The following is a 27,632-nucleotide window of genomic DNA, read 5'->3' on the forward strand; positions in this document are numbered from 1 at the left end:
TGTTTTTCTTAATATGTAATATTATGGACAAAATGCCTGGAGCAGCTAAATCATCTTTATGCAATGTGAAATTGCTGTTTTAAATACATAAACATTTTAACCTGGTGGTTACCAAGTGAGTTTCTCAAGGTACACAGTTTCCTCCAAGAAAATAGTTTCATTTTTAATCAGAATTATGAAATAGAGACCAAAAATTAGTCTAATAATGTTACTGCAAGATACAATTAATTTAACTAATATTATCAAACATGGCATATTAATCAAAGAATTGGTCAACCTGTTCCTATTATATTCCAACAGAACAATTTACAAAGTTTCTTCTCTTTTTATTTTAAAGGTGTCTGATGTTCTGACTAGCTTGAATTCAGTCATAAAATGTTCATGCTACAACTACAGTAACACTCAAGAGATAATAAGAAAATCAATAACAAGAATGTATGACCACAATAGCAATTCATGTTGTCATATATGCAGTACGATAAACAACAAGAAAGGAAAAAAAAACAGAGTTAACAACATAAGCTCGCTACTTGCCAGTCAAGTAGGGGACATCAAGCTTCACAGTGAATGAGTATGACTATATACATAAAAGGTATAATGCCGAGCAATGTAAAAATTATGTATTTTTATATATATAAATGTATGTTGCTGCTGCTGCTGCTGCTGCTAAGTCGCGTCAGTCGTGTCCGACTCTGTGCGACCCCACAGACGGCAGCCCACCAGGCTCCCCCGTCCCTGGGATTCTCCAGGCAAGAGCCCTGGAGTGGCCTGCCACTGCCTTCTCCATATAAATGTATAAATTTGTATAAATGTATAAATTATATAATTATCGGGCAACATACTTACAGAAAGTTATACAAGGAGAAATCAGTGTGCGTTACGAGCTGGAAAGGAAGGTTTCAACCACAGGGGCATCGGGTTTCTGCAGTACAATGGCCGTCATGCTCACCTCGAAAGAGGCGAATGCATCACACTCTGACAGCGAAAGACGGGAGCATTCAAATAAGGAAGAATGAGACAGAGTGTTCAGGAGACAGTAGAGAGACTAGTTTGACTGGATTTAAATTATAAAGTAGAAGAAGTTTGGATGAGCAAATTGGGAATAATTATGGAATACCTTTAAAGTCAGAGATTTTAAGAGGCTTCCTATACCTATCTCAGGGTACATTCCAAAGAAAGTCTTGTCTTCAGGACTGGTTCTTGCCTTGATTCGGGGAGACAACTTCTGAGCCCTTGAGCCATGCTATAGCAGTTTGATTGGACAAATTTATCCTAACAAAGTGATTTATGGTGAATGTTTGTTTTTGCTAGGTGGAAATGTTTTTTAAAAATAACTTAACAATAATCTTAAAACGTTTCTTTTTAAAATTTTCATTTTATATGTTTACTGCTGACATATAGAAATGCAATTAACTTTTAACCTCACATCTAATAACTTTGCTAAATATATTTATTTAATAATTTATATACTGTTTTTGATTTTTCTACATATAAAATCATCTTAATATTGGTTTATCAGTTTTACTTCTTCCTTTCTCATCTCTACACTGTTTATTTTCCTTTCTAGTACTTTGTTTTGCTGAGTAGGACCTACTGTGAAAAGCTGGACAGAAGTGATGATAGTGGTTATCCTAGTCTTCTGGATTTCAGAGGAAAGTTTCTGATAATTCACCATTAAGTATGATGTTTGTGACAGGATCTTGGCAGATACTCTATCAGATTAAGGAAATTACCTTCTAATCCTAGTTTGCTTACAGCTTGCTGTTTTTAATAAATACAGGCTGAATTCCGTTAATTCTTTGGCCACTGATGTGAAGAGCTGACTCATTTGAAAAGACCCTGATGCTGGGAAAGATTGAAGGCAGGAGGAGAAGGGGACGACAGAGGATGAGATGGCTGGATGGCATCACCGACTCGATCGACATGAGTCTGAGTGAACTCTGGGAGTTGGTGATGGACAGGGAGGCCTGGCGTGCTACAGTCCATGGGGTCGCAAAGAGTCAGACACGACTGACTGAGCGACTGAACTGAACCGAACTGAATTTCCTCAAATGTTTTCTTTGCATGAATTGAGATAATCATTTGATTTTTCTCATGTCTTTGATGAATGTGGTGAATTATAGTACATAGACTGCTTTTCAAATATTAAATATCCTTGCATTTTGAAAATAAATTCAACATGGGCATTATGTACATAACTTTTATCTATCTCTGGACTTGATTTACTAACATTTTTTCAAGATTTTTTATATCTCTGCTAATAAGAGGGACTGTCCTATAACTTTCTTTTTTCATAGCATCCTTAGTATTGCTAATCAACATATGCTGCTGCTGCTAAGTCGCTTCAGTCGTGTCTGACTCTTCACGACCCCATGGACTGCAGCCCACCCGGCTCCGCCGTCCCTGGGATTCTCCAGGCAGGGTGTTGGAGTGGGAGCCACACATGCCAGCTTCACAGAATGAGCTGGGAAGTGTGTGTGCCTTTGGTTGGATTTCTTCCTTAAATGGAAGAATTCACCAGCAAAACCATTTGGGCATGAAAATTTCATTAAGGGAAAGTTTTAAATTACAGATTCAATATTTCAGAGGGATATGAGACCATTCAGACTTTCCTCATCTTCTTAAGCCAGTGTGTATACAGGTGTTCGTCTAGGCTATCATCCATTTCTCTAAATTTTCAAGCAGTGTTTCAAATATTAATTCATAATCACTAAATGTCCTCTAACATCATTGTCTGCGGGATCTAGGTTAATACATTCTCTCTCACCCCTCATGCTGTTAATCCATCTCTTCCTGTCTCGATCTGTGCCAGGGGTCTTATTTTCACTAGTCTCTTCGTTTTGTGATTTAATTATCAATTTCACATAGTGATCCTGAATTTAGTAATCTAGTTAAACTCTGTTACTTAAAGCAGCATCTCTTTTGGGATGTGGTGAGACTTTTGATTACCTATTCAACTTATTTAATGTTATTGGTTTTTGTTCAGGCTCTTAAATCTTAAGTTAATATTTGTAATCAATTTTCCAGGAAACTACTAATTTGATCTAAGTTTTCAAATTTATTGTCAAAGTGTTAGAATATTGCCTGTCTTCTAAATAGAAGGAAATGCACTAGGGGCATGTGCAAATTCTCTTCTCTCCTAACTATTCCGTGTCTTCCACTGCGCTCGTGACTGCTCTTGTCTTTATTGTTCTCTTCCTTCTGCGGTCTTCAGGTTGCTCAAGGGTCAACCACAGTGTGAGCAGGGAGCGCCTGACTCGATCAAGAGAGTAGGGATATGAAGAAGGGCTTATCAGACAGATGCCAGCAGAGCACAGCTGTCAGGTATGATTAGGAGTCTGCCGGAAAGAGAACAAGACACGGAACTAGTGGAGAATTTTCCCGAAACTTCAAAAGTACTGAGGAGGTAGTGAAACTGATACAGTGGAAAACAGTGACCCTAAGGGTAGGGACCTGAGCAACAGTCCCGGCTGTTCTGCGATTTGCCTCAAGCACATTAAACGCTGGACCTGGTTTTACTTGCCTACAAAATGAGGGAACCACGTAACAGTGGAGTCTCACACCTTAATGTGAAGATAAGTGGGTCCAGGGTCGGGTCTGAGGTCTTTTTAACAGTCACAGCCGATGTGGACAGTTAGTCTAGACTAACTGGGATTATATTACCTCTAATGGTCTGTTGAGAGTCCCTTGGACTGCAAGGAGATCCAGCCAGTCCATCCTAAAGGAGATCAGTCCTGGGTGTTCATTGGAAGGACCAATACTAAAGCTGAAACTCCAATACTTTGGCCACCTCATGCGAAGAGTTGACTCATTGGAAAAGAGTCTGATGCTGGGAGGGATTGGAGGCAGGAGGAGAAGGGGACGACAGAGGATGAGATGGCTGGATGGCATCACGGACTCGACAGACATGAGTCTGAGTGAACTCCGGGAGTTGGTGATGGACAGGGAGGCTTGGTGTGCTGCAATTCATGGGGTCGCAAAGAGTGGGACACGACTGAGCGACTGAAATGAACTGAATGGTCTGTTAGGAAACCGTTCACCAAAACCACCCACCGTGGCCAGGCATGGTAATAACAGCTGGTACGAGCAGTCTCACCAGCAGAAGGCCCAATAACCAAAGACTAACCGGAAGATTTGGGGAGCGGCCAAGAGAAGGGAGGTGACACCTGTTTGTAATATGTCCTGCCAACCTTCCAGAAACCCTCCTGCTAGAAACCAGCTTGACTGAGAGATGCACGCACCATGAGGAGAGGCCCTGAACAGGCCAAATATGGGCATGGGCAAGGTCACTGGCCAGACATAACCAGAGAGCTAACAGTACCACCTAAACCCCGAGACTATGGCCCGCGAGGCAGAGCACTTCTGGGTCCCCTGACCCTGCTGCTCTCGGCTTGAGCTCCCCTTTCCAATAAAGGCTTTTGCTCTGTCAGTACCTGCATCTTCTCAGACCGTTTGTTTCCGAGTGCTAGACACAAGCTCAGGCTTCCCAGGTGGCGCCAGTGGTAAAGAACCTCCCTGCCAAAGCCGGAGACATTAGAGACGCGGGTTTGATCCCTGGGTGGGGAAGCTCCCCTGGAGGAGGCGTGGCAACCCACTCCAGTGTTCTTGCCTGGACAGAAGAGCCTGGGGGGCGGGCCACAAAGAGTCAAGATACGACTGAAGCGACTTAGCCCAGCACAGCTTATTCCAAAGAGATTAAATAATCCACTGGTGGTTAAAAAAAAAGTGAAAATTTAGTAGTGTATATATGGCCAAATAAGATAGATGATTTTCTATAAAAGAAATGAAGAGTCTCATAAGTCAAGATGGATATGCTTGAATATACACAAATAAAAACCTACTGTGTTAAATTCAGCTAAGTTGTAGGATACAAGATCAACAAACAAAAACCAGTCCTAACTGGAGAAGCGTGGAGGAAAGGGAACACTTATGCACTGCTGGGAAGTAAGCCAGTGCTACCACGATGGCTTTAGATGGAAAACGTGATGCAGGTCCCTCAAAAACGTAAAGAAAGAATGTCCTATGACCCAGCAGTTCCATTCTGGGCACTTATCTGAAGAAAACGAGCAGACTAACTTGAAAAGACGCGTGCGCCGCCACGCGACACCAGCACTGTTCACAACAGCCAAGATACGGGGGCAACCTAAGTGTCCACGGGTGAGCGGATGGGCAAGCAGCGTGCGGGCCGTGTGTGTGATGGAACGCTATTTAGCCGTAGAAAGACTGAAGTCTTGTCATCTGCAGCTACATGACTGGACCGTGATGCATTATGCCAAGTGAAACAGCAAGTGCCATATAATCTCTTCTGTGTAGAATCTAAAAAAAAAGAGTGAAACAAACAAACAAAAATAAAACTCGTAATACCAAGGATAGATGGATAGGCGGCAGAGGCTGGGCTGGGGACGTGGGAGAAACGGGCAAAGGCAGGACAAAAGCAAAAGAAAAAATGTATTTGATGTAAAATACTCATACGATTTTTGAATCATATTCAAAATACTGACTTAAGTATGTTTATATATGCTAATATATAGGACATGGGTATATTTTATAGTATATTTAAAAACAATGATTCATACCTATGATTCTCAAAGAGTGAAAATAGAATACATTCTAATCTTTGAAATGAACCCAAATATTAGCATATTCTTAGAAATTTGCATTAAAAATTTTAGAACGAAAAGCCAAGGGAAAAAAAAAATCAGTCATATTTCTGTGCATTAGCAATAAACAATCTGAAAAGAAAATTAGGAGAACAACCTGATTAACAGTAACATAAAAAAGAACACAATGCTTAGGAATAAACTTAACCAAGGAGGCATAAGATTTGTCACTGAAAACTACAAAGATTGCTGAAAAAAATTAAGATGCCCTAAAATAATGGAGAGACATCCCATCTTCATGGATTAATAGACCTAATATTGTTCAGATGACAATCCTCCCCAAAGCAATCTACAGAGTTGATAAATTTCTATTAAAATCCTAACTGTCTCTTTAGTAGAAATAAACAAGCAGATCCTAAAATTCAGATGGAATTGTCAGAGAGTCCAAAAGTCAGAATAATCTTACAATGAAGGGCAAAGTTGGAAAACTCACACTTCCCAATTTCAAAGCTTACTACAAAGTGACAGCAATCAGAACAGTGTGCTGCTGGCATCTGCTACTAGTGGAACAGAACTCAAAGCCCAGAAAAACCCATACACGTGCCATCAACTGGTTTTTGACAAGAATGCCAAGACTGCTCAATGGAGAAAGAAGGTCTCTTCAACAAATAGTGCTGGGACAACTGAACACCCGTATACAGAGTATAACTGGATCCTTACCTCACACCATATATAAATATTAACTTAAAACACATCCAAAAACCTACATATGAAAGCTAAAACTATTATTGTGGTGACCATTTTTCAATGTATACAAATGTCGAATCATTATGTTGTACACCTGAAACTAACAGAATATTGAAGGTCAATTATACCTCAAATTAAAAAAAAAAAGACCAAAAACTATTAAGTCCTTAGAGGAGAACATGACCTTTGATTTGGCCAAGATTTCTTAGACATGACACGAAAAGCATGAACCACAGAAGAGAAACAGGTGGACTGGACTTCATCAAGATTAAACCTTGTGCGTTGTCGGGCTATCAGAGTGTGAGAGACAAACACTAGAATGGACAAAAACATTTGCAAATCATATGTCTGATAAGGATCTAGTATCCAGAAGATAGAAATAATGCTTAAAACTCAACAGCAAAGAAAGCAGCCCAATTTTAAAATAGGCAAAGGACTTGAATAGACATTTCTCCAAAGAGGATACAGAAATGGCCAACAAATACATGTAAAGATGATCACTGTCGCCAGTCATGAGGGAAATGCAAATGAAAGTCGCAATGAGGTACCACGTCACACATGCTAGGACGGCAACGGCGAAAACAGCAATGATGGAAAAAATTAAGTGCTGACAAGGATGTCGAGAAACTGGACCTCTCACGCATTGCTGACGGAACTGTGAAACGGTGCAGCTGCCGTGGAAAATAGTTTTCCTTATAAAGCTAAACACAGAATTACTGATAACCCAGCGATTCTACACCTACGTACATAACAACACTTTAAGAAATGGAAAACGAGTGTTCAACAAAAACTTGTCAATAAATGTTCAGAGCAACACTAGCCACAAGAGCCGAAAAGCGGGAACAATCCCGATGCCCGTCTATGGGTGAGCGGATAAACCAACTGTATTCATGGGACTGGATGATATCCAGCCGGAAGAGGAATAAAGGGCCACAGGGCTGAACCTTGAAAACGTTATGCCAAGAAAAAGAAGCCAGACAGAAAAGGCCACATACTGCGTGACTCCATTTACATGAAATACCCAGAACGGGTGAATCCACAGTCAGAAATAAGGTCAGTCGTTGCCAAGGACTGTGGGTGTCAGCAAACACGGGGTGACTGCCTAATGGGCACAGGGTGCCCTTCTGAATCAATGCGCACTTTCTGGAACTAGAAAGCAGTCGTGATGACTGCACACCTTTACGAATGTGCTGAACACCACTGAACTGTGCACTCTGGTGAATTTTATATGTATTTTACCACAAATTCAAATCTCTAGTGACACTGTGGAACTGTCCTAGAGAACAATCTGACAGTTTGTAACAGGAGCTATAAAGTTAGTCAAGTACTTTGCAAATTCAGTCAGGAGATTATACTTAAAAAAGAACACTCAAAGTAGAAGCAGGAAATAATTTGAAATAAAAGATAATCATAGTCATGACTGCTAACGTAAGACACTGTGAAATAATTTAAACAATCCATTAAAGAGCAGAGCTAGGTGAACTATTCTTATTGCCTAAATACAATGGAATATATGTATATATCTTTATGTGTGTGTGCGTATATATATTTTAATGACAACTACATAACCATTTGATAAGTTAAAACTCATGTAAGAAATAATGTCAAAGTCAACCACAAAACTGCTCACACTGATTTCAACTCTCTCTGTACTCTCTGTACTCTCTGAAAAGAGTTCAGAATAAGATTTTAAAACTCTTTTAAAAAGAGATTGTAGGGAATTCCCTGGCAGTCCAGAGCTTAGGGCTCCGTGCGCCCACCTTGCAGGGGCACGGGCACGGGCGTGGGCTTGGTCCCTGGCCGGCGAGCTAGGAACCTGCACACCACAGGACATGGCCAGGAAAAAACCTGCAGAAAGCAGTGGTTTTCCAGTCACAGCTACCCAAAGACTGGCTGGGAGCTAAAAGAGTGATAACAATTTTTACAGAATAAACTATAAATAGAAGAACATCTTGAGTGATCAAATGAAGACATTTTCTCTTAGGAAGATTCTGGCCTTACCATAAACCTCTCCCTGTTGAGCTAAAAAGTTTTGAAGCCAATCCTCCAACAAGATTTGGAGGAAATATTTTCTCACTGTATTTAAAATGTTAGCCATATCCTTGTACACAAAAACATTTTTTACATAATATTTCAGTCAAGATACATGGATAGGCTTTAAAACATCAAGGAAGGAAAGTCAATTAAACGTAAGTAAACTATATGTTCATATAGATGCAGAAATGTGAATAACTGTCATAAGAGCAATTTTAAAATGTGACACGGTGCAGTTCTCTCCATACGAACAACCTGTGTACGAGTCAACGCCTAAATACTGCTCTGGAGAGCTGCTGCCGTGAAGCCATCCTTAAAGGTAAACAGAGCAAACTGGAGCTCTCAGACAGCCTGTCTATTCAGAAGCTGAAGGGAGGAAGGTTTAAATAGCAGAGGCAGTGAAAAGGACAGTTTAAGAGAGCTGGCCTGTTCCTAATTCTGTCAGCTACCAAAAATTTTTCTTCTACAACTTGAAAATCTACCAATTAGAGAATTATGCAAATAAACAGGTATTTTCCACTTATCATAATCAATATCTCTGAAACAGTTGAGCAGTCAAACCTTATTACCCAGTACTATGACTCTGCTCCATTTTTTTTTCGTTCTCTCCTAAAACCTAAATGAAGCAAATCGCAGCGGGAAGAAATGGAAAAGCAAACAGCGTTGCGCCTTCCACCACACAGCCTCCACTGCTCCCAGAACCCAGTTTCCAAGACTCGAGCTTCCCTCTCTTCTAATCGAAGTTCCATTCACTAGCTTAACAGAATATTATCTTTCCTCACTGCTCAAAAAATGTTTCCTTCATAAGAACTGATAGCATTTTAAAAAATCAACTCACCTAAATTTTTTTTTAATACTGGAGAACAAAAGAAGCCTTTGAATGTGTTCTTTAGAATATGTAAAACCTCCTTTTCTTTAAAATTTCACCACCATCATGCTTTCTCTTTCTATGTGTAGAACTGTACTATGCATTCGTTAGAGATTATCATAATGAAGATACAAGCTGAGCCTTGCAAATCAATACACTTGCAGAAATCCTTTCAGCAGAATACGTATCAACCGCTTCTTACTTTGCCTCAGTTCATGGAAATCGCCAGCTCCATCCTTGGCAGCCTGTTCTAGAGCTCCTGCTTGAATCCTGGGCTCACTCCCCAGGTTAGGGCCTGGAATTAAACGCTGAAGAGGACTGGAAGGGTTCTGCTTTGAAGTTCTAGAGTTTCCATTGTGGTTTATATGAGAATCTAAGGCAAAAATAATCAAATTAAGGTCATATTTTGCAGAAAAATTTCATGAGACCTACTTGGGAAAAGTAAGACACACTGTTATCTGATACTGGGTTAGCAGGTAGGGTTTTTTTTTAAGCTTTATTTTATTTCTTTAATCAAAGCTTATAACCAATGTGATTTTAGTTGTGTGATATTTACTGACCATTCCCAGGGAGGTATATTTATTACTGATTATAAACTTACTCGCCAACAGTATATATGATTTTCCAGTCACTCACTCTCTGAGACCTCATGGACTAATGTAAAGCCAGTGATATCTGCATTTTCCCTCCAAATTCTAAACTGCTGTCAGAAATCGCCCAAATCCATAAGGCTTTCAGAATTTCTATTCTCAAAGCCATTTTCATCTATACAGTGACACAGCTCCTGATTCTTGTTAGTATCTCCTGGATATATCTTTTCTTTCCTTCACTTCTCTTTTTAACTCATCAAAGAATTGATTTAGATCTGTATTACAATGAATTTTATTCATCTCAATTCTCACTTTAGGGGAACATTCCTGTCAAACTGAGTAGGTATTCAGTAGAAAACAGACAGAAAAGTTTAGAGTAGGGAGCTGAATACAGATGGATCTCGTAACCTTGAGGAGGCCTCTGGGAGATGCACTTGAGCACATTCTGAGGAAGGTAAGTGCATACACACCAGCAACACTGAAAGGGAAGGCAGTCCCGAGTGGCAGCACAAGTCGCTCTTCTGCTCTTAACAGTCCCTTAGACAAAGCTAACTTTGTAAAGATTTCTCCCTGAGCTTTTATCAGTCATCTGACAGTACATACTGTTAACTAGAAGCATGAATGGCACTTCACTGCGCTCCTGAATGACAGGTTTCATTCCCTATGTAACAGTACATAGCCAGTACATTGATTTTCAAATGGACTTTTAAGAATAAGACTTCATACCTGGAACCATATTTGGGGAGAGAGGTTGTCCAGTTGGAAGATGGGAGATTACTTGATGACGTTCATATTGAGGGAAGGAAACAGGGGGTTTCTTTAAAGCTAAAAGAAAAAAAAAAAGATCCATATTATTCCCAGTGATATTAGGGTTTATAAAACCAACCACCATGAATCTATTTACACTACATTAATCCTATGACGCTTATTCTAATTTTGTAGTCCTTAAGAGTTGGTATATTAACAATTTATGGTTACTAATTGAAATATTGTACCATCCATAACAGATTTCGGTGATCAATAAATCTGACCAGAATACAAGACAGGAATTCTGTCTTGTTGACCGCTACATTCTCAATACCTAGAATAGTGCCTGGCATGTAACAGGAGCTCAATTAAAATTTGATGAATGAATAAATAAATGAATCTCTTCAGATACACTGAAAACTTGTTGGGATTCTCTTCTCCCATAAGAAATGAAGGCAACAGGCAAACAGGTTAATTATCGCTCACTGCACCACAACCTTGGGCAGCTTAATGTGACAGAAAGGCAGAGAACAAGATGAAAACTCCAGAGAAGGGAAACAGATAAAGAGGGGAGAACTGAAAGTCATCCGTGGACTCCCAGACGTTCAAGCTGGATGTGGAAAAGGCAGAGGAACCAGAGATCAAATTGCCAACATCTGCTGGATCACTGAGAAAGCAAAAGAGCTCCAAAAACCCATCAACGTCTGCTTTATCAATTACACCAAAGCCTTTGACTGTGTGGCTCAAAACAAAGTGTGGAAAATTCTGAAAGAGATGGGAACACCAGACCACCGGACCTGCCTCCTGAGAAACCTGTATGCAGTTCAAGAAGCAACAGTTAGAACTGGACATGGAAAAACAGACTGGTTCCAAATCGACAAAGGAGTACGTCAAGGCTGTATATTGTCACCCTGCTTATTTAGCTTATATGCTGAGTACATCTTGTGAGATGCTGGGCTGGATGAAGCACAAGGTGGAATCAAGATTGCTGGGAGAAATATCAATAACCTCAGATATGCAGATAAGACCACCCTTATAGCAGAAAGTGAAGAAATAAAGAGCCTCTTGATGAAAGTGAAAGAGAGTGAAAAAGTTGGCTTAAAACTCAACATTAAGAAAACTAAGATCATGGCATCTGATCCCATCACTTCATGGAAAATAGATGGGGAAACAGTGGAAATGGTGAAAGACTTTATTTTCTTGGGCTCCAAAATCACTGCAGATGGTGACTGCAACCATGAAATAAAAAAACGGTTGTTCCTTGGAAGAAAAGTTATGACCAACCTAGACAACATATTCTTATGGCAGAAAGTGAAGAGGAGCTAAAAAGCCTCTTGATGAAAGTGAAAGAGGAGAGTGAAAAAGTTGGCTTAAAGCTCAACATTCAGAAAATGAAGATCATGGCATCCAGTCCCATCACTTCATGGCAAATAGATGGGGAAACAGTGGAAACAGTGTCAGACTTTATTTTGGGGGGCTCCAAAATCACTGCAGATGGTGACTGCAGCCATGAAATTAAAAGATGCTTACTCCTTGGAAGAAAAGTTATGACCAACCTAGATAGTATGTTCAAAAGCAGAGACATTACTTTGCCGACTAAGGTCCCTCTAGTCAAGGCTATGGTTTTTCCTGTGGTCATGTATGGATGTGAGAGTTGGACTGTGAAGAAGGCTGAGCGCCGAAGAATTGATGCTTTTGAACTGTGGTGTTGGAGAAGACTCTTGAGTCCCTTGGACTGCAAGGAGATCCAACCACTCCATTCTGAAGGAGATCAGCCCTGGGATTTCTTTGGAAGGAATGATGCTAAAGCCGAAACTCCAGTACTTTGGGCACCTCATGCGAAGAGTTGACTCATTGGAAAAGACTCTGATGCTGGGAGGGATTGGGGACAGGAGGAGAAGGGGACGACCGAGGATGAGATGGCTGGATGGCATCACGGACTCGATGGACGTGAGTCTGAGTGAACTCCGGGAGATGGTGGTGGACAGGGAGGCCTGGCGTGCTGCGATTCATGGGGTCGCAGACTCGGATACAACTGAGCGACTGAACTGAACTGAACTGACTGAGACAACATATTCAAAAGCAGAGACATTACTTTGCCAACAAAGGTCTGTCTAGTTAAAGCTGTGGTTTTTCCAGTGGTCATGTATGGATGTGAGACTTGGACCATAAAGAAGGCTGAGTGCCAAAGAATTGATGCTTTTGAACTGTGGTGTTGGACAAGACTCTTGAGAGTCCCTTGGACTGCAAGGAGATTCAACCAGTCAATCCTAAAGGAAATCAGTCCTGAATATTTATTGGAGGGACTGATGTTGAAGCAGAAACTCCAATACTTTGGCCATCTGATGTGAAGAACTGACTCACTGGAAAAGACACTGATGCTGGGAAAGACTGAATGTGGGAAGGGAAGGGGATGACAGAGGATGAGATGGTTGGATGGCATCACTGACTCAATGGACATGAGTTTGGGTAAACTCCAGGAGCTGGTGATGGTCAGGGAGGCCTGGCGTGCTGCAGTCCATGGGGTCGCAGAGGGTCGGACTCGACTGAGAGACTGAACTGAACTGCTCTGTAAGATACAGTCAGTGGCCCATTTTATTCTTCTAAAACTTTGGTGTGGCAGATACGATGCTTCATGACCCTATTTCATTATATTTTTCCTAGGCATAGCGGAAGATCAGCCTTCCTTATGGATATGGGCCATGAAACTGGGTTCCAGCTATGAGAATGTAAGGGAGACTGAATGTGCCACTTTAAGTGTGCCAATAAAATCTCCTGTGCAAATCAACTACAATCTCTCTTCTCTTCTGCCACGAATTTGGAGGCTACCTATGAAGATGGTGGCATCAAATAATGTAAGAAGACATAGCTTGGAGGAGAGCTGCAAAGAGAGTAATCCAACCCGCATCCAACTGCAAAGTGAACATCTACATAAACAAAACTTTATCGCTTTAAGCAACTGCAATTTGGACATTATTTGTTAATACACCACCGCCTTGTCAATCCCATCTAGTATATTTGGGTTATTTTAATAATCCTCAAAGTTTGTTTCAGTGACTATTTCATCATTTTTTTCATTATTTATTATGTATTTATTATTAAATAGATTTCTAAATTTAAGGGCCCAAGAAGCTTAAAATTCACCCTAATATAGCAACCCATTCAAAGTTACAGAAAGTTGAGGTTTTCTATATCCCACTGGGCGCTTATTTCCTTGTACCTATTCCAAGCTGCAATGCTCAACACCCACATCCGTACAGAAGGCAACTGAATAGCAACAATCAGCCAACATCTTTAAAGAGCAGTACTTTGGAGGCCTAACAACACAATCTTGATTTGCTAACTGACTCTGAGGACACTAAGCATCTAGTAGAAATATTGGAAAGAGGAGTTAGTCACAAATTTGTTGATCACTGTTGGACCCTAGCTGGCCTCAGTACTATATAAACCAAAAGACAAGAGAGGGTACTTTCGAGATTAAACAAGAAGTGATCATACATGTTACATGTTCTTAGTTTATTTAATAATCCCTCCTGCTCAAGAACAAGCTGACTATTTAGAGGAGAAGCTATGCAAATTTAGATAAGTAGAAAAAGCTGGATTAAAAAGAGCCTTTATATATGGATTTGATACCTGGTTGGGCAACTATGCGGCCCAGCCTTTATACAACATCCGGAAGAGTTTAGAACCGACAGACAGGCGTATCTGCTGCTATGTCGGTTCACTTGCACACCACAGCAATAACGTGATCACAGCAATAAAGCGAGTCACAGGCATTTTTTTGGTTTCCTAGGACGTATAAAAGCTATGTTCACATAATACAGTAGTCTATTAAGTGGACAGTTGTGTTATGTCTAAAAAATCAATGTACACACCTTAATTTTAAAACGCTTCATTGCTAAAGAACACTATCCGTTACCTGAGCCTTTAGCAAGTTGTAATCTTTTTGCAGGTGCAGGGTTTGAAATGTTGCAAGAGGTACCAAAAAGCAACACAGAGACACGAAGTGAGCAAAGGCTGTTGGGAAAATGGCACCCACAGACTTGCTTGACGCAGGGTCGCCACAAACATTCAATTTGTAAAAAACACAATCTTGAAGTGCAATAAAGCTAAGCACAATAAAACATGGTATGTCTGTACTAGAAACCACACAGTCATCCCTCAGCATCCGTGGGGGACTAGTTCAGGACACCCCCACCCCATGCTCAAGTCCCTTGGTTCTCTTTATCCACGGTCCTGTATTGGAGGGTTCACACAACCAGAGTGTACACAGTACACAATCCAGGGCAGGGTGGCTCCACTGATGAGGAGTCTGAGGACACAGCTGTGGTAACACGGAGCCTCGTAAGTGTGACACAAATACCACATTTCCATAAAAGTTCAGAAAAGCAGAGAAGCAGGAAGAAATGTAAAATGAGCTGCCACTTAAAGATAAGCATTGCTACCCTTTCAAGATTATCTGCTTTTTCTGTTCATTACACAATATACCTTAAAATTATGATACGATCATATATCCTATTTTATAATTGGGTTTGTTTACTATTTTATACATATTTTTCTGTGCCATCTCAATTTCTTCTATAACATTCCTAAATGGTATCATAGTACTGAATCAAAACTTCCGACTTCATAGCTTTGATTTGAAGATCTGGGTAAAGGACTGCCACAGTGCGTCACAGTGCGGTCTGTGTCAGCTAAGCTAATTGGTGGGCAGAGCTTTTACGACTGAGGAGAGAGTAACGCGTGTTCTGTGAATACGCTGGGTTCCACGCTCTTGCTCTGACTTCTTGTTTACTCTCCTAGAAAAGCTCCTTCAAAAAAAACTCCAGTCTTGCTTGTTTTTTAGGGGAAGGGTGATTTATTTACACCCAAGGCAAGATAGAGGCTTTCCCAGGAGCCAGAACTAATAGCTACAGTTAGTGGTACAAAAAAAAAGTGAAGATATAAACAATCACTAGTGGACCTGGACACTTAAACTAAGACCGCTAATCTTGCTCTGCAATTTTGTACAGAGCTCTTCAGACGCTTTCCTGCACATGTACAAGCATCTGATTTATGCACAAAAATGAGATTCTACTGTACTTGCTCCCTCGTAACCTGCCTTTTTTCATGAAAACAAAAAAAAATCATAGATATATTGGGAATTCCCTGGCAGCCCAGTAGCCAGGACTCCACGCTTTCACTGCCGAGGGCCCAGGTTCAATCCCTGGTTGGGGAACTAAGATCCCACAAGCTACACAGTATGGCCGAAAACAATCATAGTTATACTTCAGTTCAGATCCGTTCAGTCGCTCAGCCGTGTCTGACTCTTGGCGACCCCATGAATCACAGCATGCCAGGCCTCCCTGTCCATCACCAACTCCCGGAGTTCACTCAGACTCACGTCCATTGAGTCCGTGATGCCATCCAGCCATCTCATCCTCTCTCGTCCCCTTCTCCTCCAGCTCCCAATCCCTCCCAGCATCAGGGTCTTTTCCAATGAGTCAACTCTTCACATGAGGTGGCCAAAGTACTGGAGTTTCAGCTTTAGCATCATTCCTCCCAAAGAAATCCCAGGGCTGATCTTCAGAATGGAGTGGCTGGATCTCCTTGCAGTCCAATGGACTCTCAAGAGTCTTCTCCAACACCACAGTTCAAAAGCATCAATTCTTCAGTGCTCAGCTTTCTTCACAGTCCAACTCTCACATCCATACATGACCACAGGAAAAACCATAGCCTTGACTAGACAGACCTTAGTTGGCGAAGTAATGTCTCTCTTTTGGATATGCTATCTAGGTTGGTCACAACTTTTCTTCCAAGGAGTAAGGGTCTTAATTTCATGGCTACAGTCACCATCTGCAGTGATTTTGGAGCCCAGAAAAATAAAGTCTGACACTGTTTCCACTGTTTCCCCATCTATTTCCCATGAAGTGATGGGACCGGATGCCATAGTTACACTTATATGTTAATAAAAACTAGTCAACGTCATTTCTTTTAGGACTATATACCAAATTTTATGGATAGAACACATTTAATGACCTAATAAGCTTCTCTGTAATATTTATATGGTTTTAAATTTATCATGATAAGTAATTTTATGGTGAGCATTCTTGTAACCAGAGAGAGTAAATTCTTAGCTTCCCTGGTGGCTCAGAGGATAAAGCGTCTGCCTGCAATACAGGAGATCCAGGTTCAATCCCTGGATTGGGAAGATCCCCTGGAGAAGGAAATGGCAACTCACTCCAGTATTCTTGCCTGGAAAATCCCATGGATGGAGAAGCCTGGTAGGCTATGGTCCACAAGGTCACAAAGAGTCAGACACGACTGAGTGAATTCACTTTCATTAAGCACTAGGTCAACGACTATGTGTACTTCTTAAAAAAATTAAGAAAAACTAAATAAACATGAGCTTGAAATAAATGTGAGCTAAAGTAAGGGGGAAAAATCAGACACTGAAAGACGCAAAGAATTACATACAATATTAAAGTTACGTTGTATATTACGATCCTTGGAGAAGGGAATGGCTACCCACTCCAGTATTCTGGCCTGGAGAATTCCATGGACTGTATGGTATGGGGTTGCAGAGTTGGACAGGATTGAGCAACTTTTACTTCACTTCATATATTACGGTATATTTTACCCAGGACCTCTCCACTGGGGACCACTAAGAGCCAGGGGAAAATACAGACGGCAACAGAGAACTGCTGCTACCAGGTAAAATCATTACTAACCACTCTGCTAAAATATACATCACTGACAAGACCATTATTATGGAAAATTACTAAAGATAAACAGAAAGCAAAGAGGAACCAAAGAGCCTCTTGATGAAAGTGAAAGAGGAGCGTGGAAAAAGTTGGTTTAACACTCAACATTCAAACAACTAAGATCATGGCATCCGCTCCCATCACTTCGTGGCAGAGAGATGGGGAAACATGGAAATGGTGGCAAACTATTTTTCGGCTGCAAAGTCACTGCAGACGGTGACAGCAGCCTCCATGAAACTACAGACGCTCGCTCGCTGGAAGGAAAGCGAAGACCGACCTACACAGCAAATCCAAAAGCATCACTTTGCCCACAAAGGTCCGTCTAGTCAAGGCTATGGTTTTTCCAGTGGTCATGTGTGGATGTGAGCGTTGGACTGTGAAGAAAGCTGAGCACCAAAGAATTGATGCTTTTGAACTGTGGTGTTGGAGGAGACTCTTGAGAGTCCCTTGGACTGCAAGGAGATCCAACCAGTCCATCCTAAAGGAAATCAGTCCTGAATATTTATTGGAGGGACTGATGCTGAGGCTGAAGCTCTAATACTCTGACCACCTGATTTGAAGAGCTGACTCACTGGTAAAGACCGTGATGCTGGCAAAGACTGAAGGTGGGAGGAGAAGGGGATGACAGAGGGTGAGATGGCTGGATGGCACCACCTATTCAATGGAGATGAGTTTAAGCAAACTCCAGGAGATGAAGGGAGGGGAGCCTGGCGTGCTGCAGTCCATGGGGTCGCAAAGGGTCAGACACAACCGAGCGACTGAACAACACAAGAATGGTAAACTCGTGTAGCCGTGAAGACAGGATATGGAGCCCGGAGCAGACGCTTCTGTCCTGCCACTATGATGCTGGGTTTTGTAGTTTTTTAACAAAGGAGAGCTACTGATTTGGAAATTCAATCATTCAGCAGGAGTTATTTATTAAGTACCTACTATATGCTAGGGCGTCCTGGTGGCTCAGGGGTAAAGAATCCCCTACCAAGGCAGGAGATGCAGGTTCAATCCCTGGGTCAGGAAGATCCCCTGGAGAAGGAAATGGCAGCCCACTCCAGGAATCTTGCCTGGGAAATGCCATGGACAGAGGACCCTGGCGGGCTACAGTCCATGGGGTTGCAGAAGAGCTGGAATGACTTAGCGGTGGACAACAGACCAAGTTATAAAACGACAGATGGATTAATAAGTATCTATAGCATACAGTGCAAATGTCAGAGGGAAAATGTCATGCATGAAGGAAAATAGGGACATGTGATTAAGGGGCACGTAATGATGACCCTATATGCAAGGCAGCAAAAGACACACAGAGGCCAAGAACAGGCTCTCGGACTCTGTGGGAGAAGGCAAGGGTGGGATGATTTGAGAGAAAGCACTGGAACATGTATGCTACCACATGTGAAACCGATGGCCAGTGCAAGTTCGACGCCGGAAGCAGGACGCGCAAAGCTGGTGCTCGGGACAACCCGGAGAGACCGGTGGGGAAGGGGCGGGGAGGGGGCTCAGGATGGAGGGACACGTGCCCCTGCGGGCGAGTCACATCAATGTGTGGCCAAAACCACCACAATGCTGTAGAGTAATTAGCCTCCAATTAAAATAAATAAATAAAATGTTTAAAAAAGAGTAGTGGATGTTCTATTTTAGATGGCTTGGTCAGGGGAGGCCTTTCTGAAGGCCTCTTTGGGCAGAGGTGGGAGGGAAACGTGAAGACTGTCTCAAGCAGAGACCAGCAAGTGCTCAGGTCCTGAGACAGAAGCACGTGCAGCGGCTCTGAGGAGACGCCGGGCCAGCCCCGAGAGGAGAGCGCAGCGGCGCAGGCAGAGAGGGCAGCAGGGCCCGCGTGGAGCCGAGGGACAGGGAGCAAGCGCCAGAGAGGGCCGCAGGGGCCGAGGGCTGGGATGCAGCTGGCAGCTTCAGAGGGAGCAGCAGCAGCCCCCGCCCTCCGACGCTGAGCGTGGGCTGGGCTGTGGTCGCATGTTGCTCTCAGAGCCACGCGAGGAGCTGGTGCCTTTCACAGGCGAGGGACGGAAGCTCAGACAGCAGAGAGAAACATCTCCTACTCGACTTGAAAACTCACAGCAGCCCTTTCTGGAGAGCTGGCTGATGAGCTTACCAAGTAAGTGAAGTCGCTCAGGCGCGTCTGACTCTCTGTGACCCCGTGGACTGGAGCCCACCAGGCTTCTCTGTCCATGGGGTTCTCCAGGCAAGAATCCTGGAGTGGGTTGCCATTTCCTTCTCCAGGCATCGTCCCGACCCAGGGATTGAACCCAGGTCTCCCGCGTTACGGGCAGACACGTTCACCTCTAAGCCACCAGGGAAGCCCAAATAGGAATAGGAAAAAAAAGATTAACAGGAAGTTTAGGGTTAATCCTCCTCACCTCCTCTGCTAGCTCTCAGCTGCAGCCTCTACTCGGAGAATCAACAAGAAATCGGTCTTGCCTTTCACTCTCATTTCCTTATTTCAATGGCAGAGCAACAATCTTTAGAAGGGTCACACTCCTGGTCTCCTGACTGACTGGGCTTCACAGGCCAGTGCCTGTGACTGCGCACAAGGCATGGCACGAGGAGGCAGTCGTGCTCAGCTCCGGCCACACGACAGCTCCACAGCTACCACCCTGACACGCGCGTCCCAGCCGGCTCAGGGGTAAAGAGCCTGCCTGCCAGTGTGGAAGACACGAGCTGGGTCCCTGGGCGGGGAAGGTCCCCTGGAGAAGGAAATGGCCGCCCACTCCAGGATTCTTGCCTGGGAAATCCCACGGACAGAGGAGCCTGGTGGGCTACAGTCCATGGGGTCGTGAAAGAGTCGGACACGACTTGGCAACTTATACCACAGCCCGGATATGCTGAATGCAGGGATGGTCCCCAGGAAGCTGTGTCTATCAATAGCTCCAAAGGCGCTTCTGTTGCACAACTAAGGGAATAAAAGGCAGGACAGAAGGTGTGGGCTCTGGAGCTGGACCAGGGCTCAAGTCACGGCTCTGCGATTTACTCACTAAAAGACTCAAGGGCCTAGTTTCCTAAAGCCCGAGGTTTCAGCTGAAAAAGAGGAAGAATGCTATTTGCCCCACATGATTAAAGTGAAGGATAAGTCAGAATATTTGCTAGTAGATTATGACAGATGCCTGGAAAATAGTAGGCGTTCAACATATACTAAGTATTTAGAGTTGTCAGAGTTAAGCTTTATCATTAAAACGAAAAAAGAATCCGAGATTCAGGTTGAAGGAAACAAAAACATTTAAATGTAAAACTACCAGCCCTAACCAAATTATTGAGCCTCTTGATTACATAGTTTGCTCACACTTAGGAATCCTGATGAATGTTTACTTATAGTATGTTTTTAGAACTTCATGAAACTCTGATCAATAATTACGCATTAAAATAGTAATTCTGAAGCATGAACATTAAATACAAACCAATGATGTAACATCCTTATTTTGTTCTGTGTACATGAACAGATATAACATGCCTGTAACTGCTCAAACATTGGCCAGTGTCTAGTCAAGGCTATGGTTCTTCCTGTGGTCATGCATGGATGTGAGAGTTGGACTGTGAAGAAGGCTGAGCGCCGAAGAATTGATGCTTTTGAACTGTGGTGTTGCAGAAGACTATGAGAGTCCCTTGGACTGCAAGGAGATCTAACTAGTCCATTCTGAAGATCAACCCTGGGATTTCCCTGGAAGGAATGATGCTAAAGCTGAAACTCCAGTCCTTTGGCCACCTCATGCGAAGAGTTGACTCATCGGAAAAGACTCTGATGCTGGGAGGGATTGAGGGCAAGAGGAGAAGGGGACGAGAGAGGATGAGATGGCTGGATGGCATCACTGACACGATGGACATGAGTCTGAGTGAACTCCGGGAGATAGTGATGGACAGGGAGGCTGGGCGTGCTGCGATTCATGGGGTCGCAAAGAGTCGGACATGACTGAGCGACTGAACTGAACTGAACTGAGGCCATCTCAGCCCTCTAAGAAATATATGTACATGTCTACAGAGACTAATAAAATGATGTTCTCATATGGCGCTATAGACCTGGTCTATGAACTGAAATTCTTTCACACTGAAAAATCCACTTATACAACTTGAAAAAGTAATATGAATTTCAATCTCAAAAACGACAAAATGATCTCTCCTCATTTCCAAGGCAAACCATTAAATATCACGATAATCCAAGTCTATGCCCCGACCAGTAACGCTGAAGAAGCTGAAGTTGAACAGCTCTGTGAAGACCTACAAGACCTTCTAGAACTAACACCCAAAAAAGATGTCTGTTTCATTACACGGGACTGGAATGCAAAAGTAGGAAGTCAAGAAACACCTGGAGTAACAGGCAAATTTTGCCTTGGAATGCAGAATGAAGCAGGGCAAAGGCTAATAGAGTTCTGCCAAGAAAATGCATTGCTCATAGCAAACACCCTCTTCCAACAACACAAGAGAAGACTCTACACATGGACATCACCAGATGGTCAACACCGAAATCAGACTGATTATATTCTTTGCAGCCAAAGATAGAGAAGCCCTCTATGGTCAGCAAAAACAAGACCAGGAGCTGACTGTGGCTCAGATCGTGAACTCCTTATCACCAAATTCAGACTTAAATTGAAGAAAGTAGGGAAAACTACTAGACCATTCAGGTATGACCTAAATCAAATCCCTTATGACTATACAGTGGAGGTGAGAAATAGATTTAAGGGACTAGATCCGATAGACAGAGTGCTTGATGAACTGGGGATGGAGGTTCATGACATTGTACAGGAGACAGGAATCAAGATCATCCCCAAGAAAAATAAATGCAGAAAAGCAAAATGACTGTCTGAGGAGGCCTTACAAATAGCTGTGAAAAGAAGTGAAGCAAAAAGCAAAGGAGAAAAAGAAAGATATACCCATATGAATGCCAAGTTCTAAAGAAGAGCAAGAAGAGATAAGAAAGCCTTCCTCAGTAATCAATGCAAAGAAATAGAGGAAAACAACAAAATGGGAAAGACTAGAGATCTCTTCAAGAAAATTAGAGATACCAAGGGAACATTTCATGCAAAGATGGGCTCGATAAAGGACAGAAATGGTATGGACCTAAAAGAAGCAGAAGATATTAAGAAGAGGTGGCAAGAATACACAGAAGAACTGTACAAAAAAGATCTTCACAACCCAGATAATCACGATGGTGTGATCACTCATCTAAAGCCAGACATCCTGGAGTGTGAAGTCAAGTGGGCCTTAGAAAGCATCACTACGAACAAAGCTAGTGGAGGTGATGGAATTCCAGCTGAGCTCTTTCAAATCCTGGAAGATGATGCTGTGAAAGTGCTGCACTCAATATGCTAGCATATTTGGAAAACTTGGCAGTGGCCATAGGACTGGAAAAGGTCAGTTTTCATTCCAATCCCAAAGAAAGGCAATGCCAAAGAATGCTCAAACTACTGCACAATTGCACTCATCTCACACGCTAGTAAAGTGATGCTCAAAATTCTCCAAGCCAGGCTTCAGCAATACGTGAACCGTGAACTTCCTGATGTTCAAGCTGGTTTTAGAAAAGGCAGAGGAACCAGAGATCAAATTGCCAACATCTGCTGGATCATGGAAAAAGCAAGAGAGTTCCAGAAAAACATCTATTTCTGCTTTATTGACTATGCCAAAGCCTTTGACTATGTGGATCACAATAAACTGTGGAAAATTCGGAAAGAGACAGGAATACCAGACCACCTGACCTGCCTCTTGAGAAATCTGTATGCAGGTCAGGAAGCACCAGTTAGAACTGGACATGGAACCACAGACTGGTTCCAAATAGGAAACGGAGTACGTCAAGGCTGTATATTGTCACCGTGCCTGTTTAACTTATATGCAGAGTACATCATGAGAAACGCTGGGCTGGAAAGAGCACAAGCTGGAATCAAGATTGCCGGGAGAAATATCAATCACCTCAGATATGCAGATGACATCACACCACCCTTATGGCAGAAAGTGAAGAAGAACTAAACAGCCTCTTGATGAAAGTGAAAGGAGAGAGTGAAAAAGTTGGCTTAAAGCTCAACATTCAGAAAACGAAGATCATGGCATCTGGTCCCATCACTTCATGGGAAATAGAGAGATGGGGAAACAGTGGAAACAGTGGCTGACTTTATTTTTGGGGGCTCCAAAATCACTGCAGATGGTGATTGCAGCCATGAAATTAAAAGACGCTTACTCCTTGGAAGAAAAGTTACGACCAACCTAGACAGCATATTCAAAAGCAGAGACATTACTTTGCCAACAAAGTTCCATCTAGTCAAGGCTATGGTTTTTCCAGTGGTCATGTATGGATGTGAGAGTTGGACTATAAAGACAGCTGAGTGCAGAAGAATTGATGCTTTTGAACTGTGGTGTTGGAGAAGACTCTTGGGAGTCCCTTGAACTGCGAGGAGATTCAACCAGTCCATGCTAAAGGAGATCAGTCCTGGGTGTTCATTGGAAGGACTGATGTTGAAGCTGAAACTCCAATACTGTGGCCACCTGATGTGAAGTGCTGACTCGCTGGACAAACCTTGATGCTGGGAAAGATTGAGGGCAGGAGGAGAAGGGGACAACAGAGGATGAGATGGTTGGATGGCATCACTGACTCAATGGACGTGGGTTTGGGTGGACTCCGGGAGTTGGTGATAGACAGGGAGGCCTGGTGTGCTGCAGTTCATGGGGTCTCAAAGAGTCGGACACGACTGAGCGACTGAACTGAACTGAATATTAATTTCTGCTGCTACCCATGACATAATAACTAGTATGGGCCTTACCCTCTCTCACATCCTGAACAATTCTTAATATAGTCAAAAGAGATAAGCCTGCTGTTTTCAGGTACTGGACAACCAGCAGTATAAAACCAACCCTTGAAAGAAGGGATATCCATGAGGTGAACAGTCTCAGTAAGTAGAGGAGGCAGACTGGGTTGCTGTGTGGCTGGAGTTTGAAGGGCAAAACACTACAGAGAAAGGAGCGGTGTGCAGTGAGACGGGGACCAAAATCGGCGGGACGCTCCCCTTGGGTCTCTGACCAAGGCCTGGGCTGTGACTACACAGTGTGAGACTCTATCGGACCCAACACACAGCGCCTGCTGCAGGGTTGGGAGCTGAACAAAACTAACAGAGGTCACGGAGTGCTTGGAGTCCCCGGACCTCTGAGCCATCACAGTGCAGGGCCTTCACTGAGCATCCTTCACATTCAAACGAGATGCTACAAGTCCTACTTTAAAAGTGGGGATCACAGCTCAGAGTGAAAAGCCATGTCCTCAAATAACAAGATCAACACTGACCTGCCCTTTTTCTCCTCTCAAATATCACTGTAATGATCGCTCTTTTTTTTAATGCTCTCTTTAATATTCTAAAAATATTTATTTTTTAAGTAGGTATTTCATAAAATTACCTTATGAAATTTTGAAACCAACATTCAAAAGGTTTTCAAAAGCTTATGTAATGGAAAGACGCTTTTCTATCGCTGCCCTCAGTCTTTTTCCGCAGAAACAAAGCCAATGACCAGTTTCGATCAGCACTAACGAATAGGGTTTTCTGCAGTGATGGAAATGCCCCATACCCGCGCTGATACAACAGCCAGGAGCCACGGCGACTGTTAACTACTGGACGCGAAGCCAGCATGACCGAAGGCGTGAGAGACCCAGGAAGTGAAAGCGCAGTTCACTCAGTAAAGTAAGTGAAGTCACTCAGGCGTGTCCGACTCTTTGCGACCCCACACGCTGTAGCCCATCAGGCTTCTACTGTCCATCGGATTCTCCAGGCAAGATTCCTGGAGTTGGTTGCCATTTCTGCCATCTCTTCCGGCAGCTCTTCCCGACCCAGGGATCGAACCCGGGGCTCCCGCATTGCAGGCAGACACTTTCACCTCTGCGCCACCAGGGAAGCCCGTTACTCAGTTTACTGAATTTAAACAGCTACCTGTGATCAGCGGCTAGTGTGTTGGGCAGTGCAGATCTAGAGAATCCCCCGAGCGCAGTCTTCCAGGTTGGCTACACAATACAGTCGCTTATGAAGCGTTTAAACATTCAGAGCCCTAGCTGCATCTCACATCAAATACGCAATAAACATCTCTGAGTGGGACTCAGATATTGGTCTTTTTTTTTTTTTTACCTCACCATGATTCCAGTATATGGCCAAGGTAGAAGCCTTCTGTTCTAGAAAATAACTTATCTTATAAATAGAGTAGCTCTACCTAACATTAGAAAACCAAAAGGAGTTACTTTTCTTTATAAATTATTAAATTAGAAAAGAACTTCCAATTGCTTAGGTACCTAAAAAATCTTTGTATCTTTAAGGAGTTTTCCCCCAAAGTAAATCATTAGAGGCAAGTTTTACTGAGTTTGGGTAAATTTCCAAGTAAGAAATAAGGTTTTCCTCTCTGTTAATATGCATAACATGGAAAAATATTTGCACTGCGTACTGTTCAGGAACTCTTAAGAGTCAGTACGGAAAACACCAACAATCCAATAGAAAAATGGGCAAAAATGATCACCAGGCAAATCACAGAAGGCAACAAAAATGGCCAATACAAATATGAAGAGATGTTTAATGAAATTAATACCAAGGCAAATTTAAGGTATCATTTCAGATTGGCAAAGAGTTTAAAGTATAGCAAACCCAAATATCAGCGAGGATGTGGATAAACAAAACTGTCACATATCACTGGCAGAAATGTGAGCTGGTGTAAGAATGGTAAAGGTGAGGATACCCTGTGACGCGAGTATTTTCTTCTAGGGTCACATCCCCGTGCTGAGCTTTGCAGCCACTGTGCTGGGACCTGTTTACAGATTAACAGACTGCTGAGCTGTTGATCTCAACACTCAGTGACTGGGTAGGGCTCAGGACAGCCAGACCCCCAGGCCTGACCTCTAGACGACAACAGCCTCACCTTTTTATATCCATGTACTAATCAAGCTCTAGAAGCATCCCAGCTCTCATGTGCACAAGGAAACACGCATCCAGGAATGCCCACTGTACTATCTGTTTTAAACAACAAAAAACTGGAAGTGGCCTGTTCATTACACATGAATAGATGAATTATGGTGTATTTATATAGTGAAAGAATTATAACTGTTAAAAAGTCATAGGTATAATACAGGCAAGTCTCAAAAGCAAAATACTGAGGCGAAGAAACAAGCTGCAGAATAAGACACAGTAAGACATCGTTTGCTTCTTTATTACCTCTTGGCTGCACCACGTGGCACGTGGGACCTCAGTTCCCGGACCGGGGGTCGGACCCACGCCCCTGCACTGGGAACATGGGGCCCCGACCGTGGGGTCGTGGGGCCACCGGGCGAGCCCCAGTCATCGCTTAGTTAAGTTCAAGAAGCTGACAAAACAGCACTGTGTAGCTTTACAGATGTTTACAAAGGCCTTAAAGCCTAAAACAAATGTATGAGATTGATATACACCAGTCTCAGCAAGAACTGATGCTTTTGAACTGTGGTGTTGGAGAAGACTCTTGAGAGTCCCTTGGACTGCAAGGAGATCCAACCAGTCCATCCTAAAGGAGATCAGCCCTGGGATTTCTTTGGAGGGAATGATACTAAAGCTGAAACTCCAGTACTTTGGCCACCTCATGTGAAGAGTTGACTCATTGGAAAAGACCCTGATGCTGGGAGGGATTGGGGGCAGGAGGAGAAGGGGACGACCGAGGATGAGATGGCTGGATGGCATCACTGGCTCGATGGACATGAGTCTGAGTGAACTCCAGGAGATGGTGATGGACAGGGAGGCCTGGCATGCTGCGATTCATGGGGTCGCAAAGAGTCGGATGCGCCTGAGCGACTGAACTGAACTGACTGAATCTCAGCATAGTGTATCTTCTATGTATACAGTGTGTCTGGAGAATAGATGTCTGGGAAATAGATATCATAGCGTATCTGGGAAGAAGAGGCAGGATTGGCATCTGGAGGGGACAAAGGGAGGCTTCAATTTATCGGTTATGTCTTTTTCCTTTAACAATAATACCAATAACAGAAATATCTGAAACAAATGTGGCAAGCTGTTACATTATTTTTTTGTTTTTTTTAATTTTTAGACGGCAGTGGATACTTGACTATTCATTATATTACTCTCTATGTTTTTCTATATATTTGGAATGTTTCTAAATCTAAGCTGCAAGACTCCTGTAGAATCTTGTGACTAGCTCCAAACCGACATTAAAAACAAACCAAGCCCATTAAGACCTGGCTCCCTGCCTCTGGAAGCTGAAGCCTCAAGGACCGCACCGACCGCAGGCGCGGGCCGTGCGCCGCGTGGCGGGCCCGGAGCCGCGTCTCAGGCTCAGCAGTGCCCTGCTGTGGTCTCCAGCGCCGTCCTGC

General features: G+C 43.0%; 1 protein-coding gene across 2 annotated transcripts in view; it reads right to left on the reverse strand.

Annotated features, from left to right (window-relative positions):
- Positions 1 to 27,632, reverse strand: part of GOLM2 (golgi membrane protein 2) — an 87,590-nt gene that overhangs the window by 11,251 nt on the left and 48,707 nt on the right. For both annotated transcript variants that reach the window (XM_068963986.1, XM_068963985.1), the window contains exons 7-8: positions 10,566 to 10,664; positions 9,452 to 9,622 (exon numbers count right to left, since the gene is read on the reverse strand). In XM_068963986.1, the coding sequence (XP_068820087.1) occupies positions 9,452 to 9,622; positions 10,566 to 10,664 (270 nt within the window). The remainder of the gene's footprint in view (positions 1 to 9,451; positions 9,623 to 10,565; positions 10,665 to 27,632) is intronic.

This window comes from Capricornis sumatraensis, chromosome 2, assembly GCF_032405125.1.
Source record: "Capricornis sumatraensis isolate serow.1 chromosome 2, serow.2, whole genome shotgun sequence".
In the NCBI taxonomy this organism is placed as follows: Eukaryota; Metazoa; Chordata; class Mammalia; order Artiodactyla; family Bovidae; genus Capricornis; species Capricornis sumatraensis.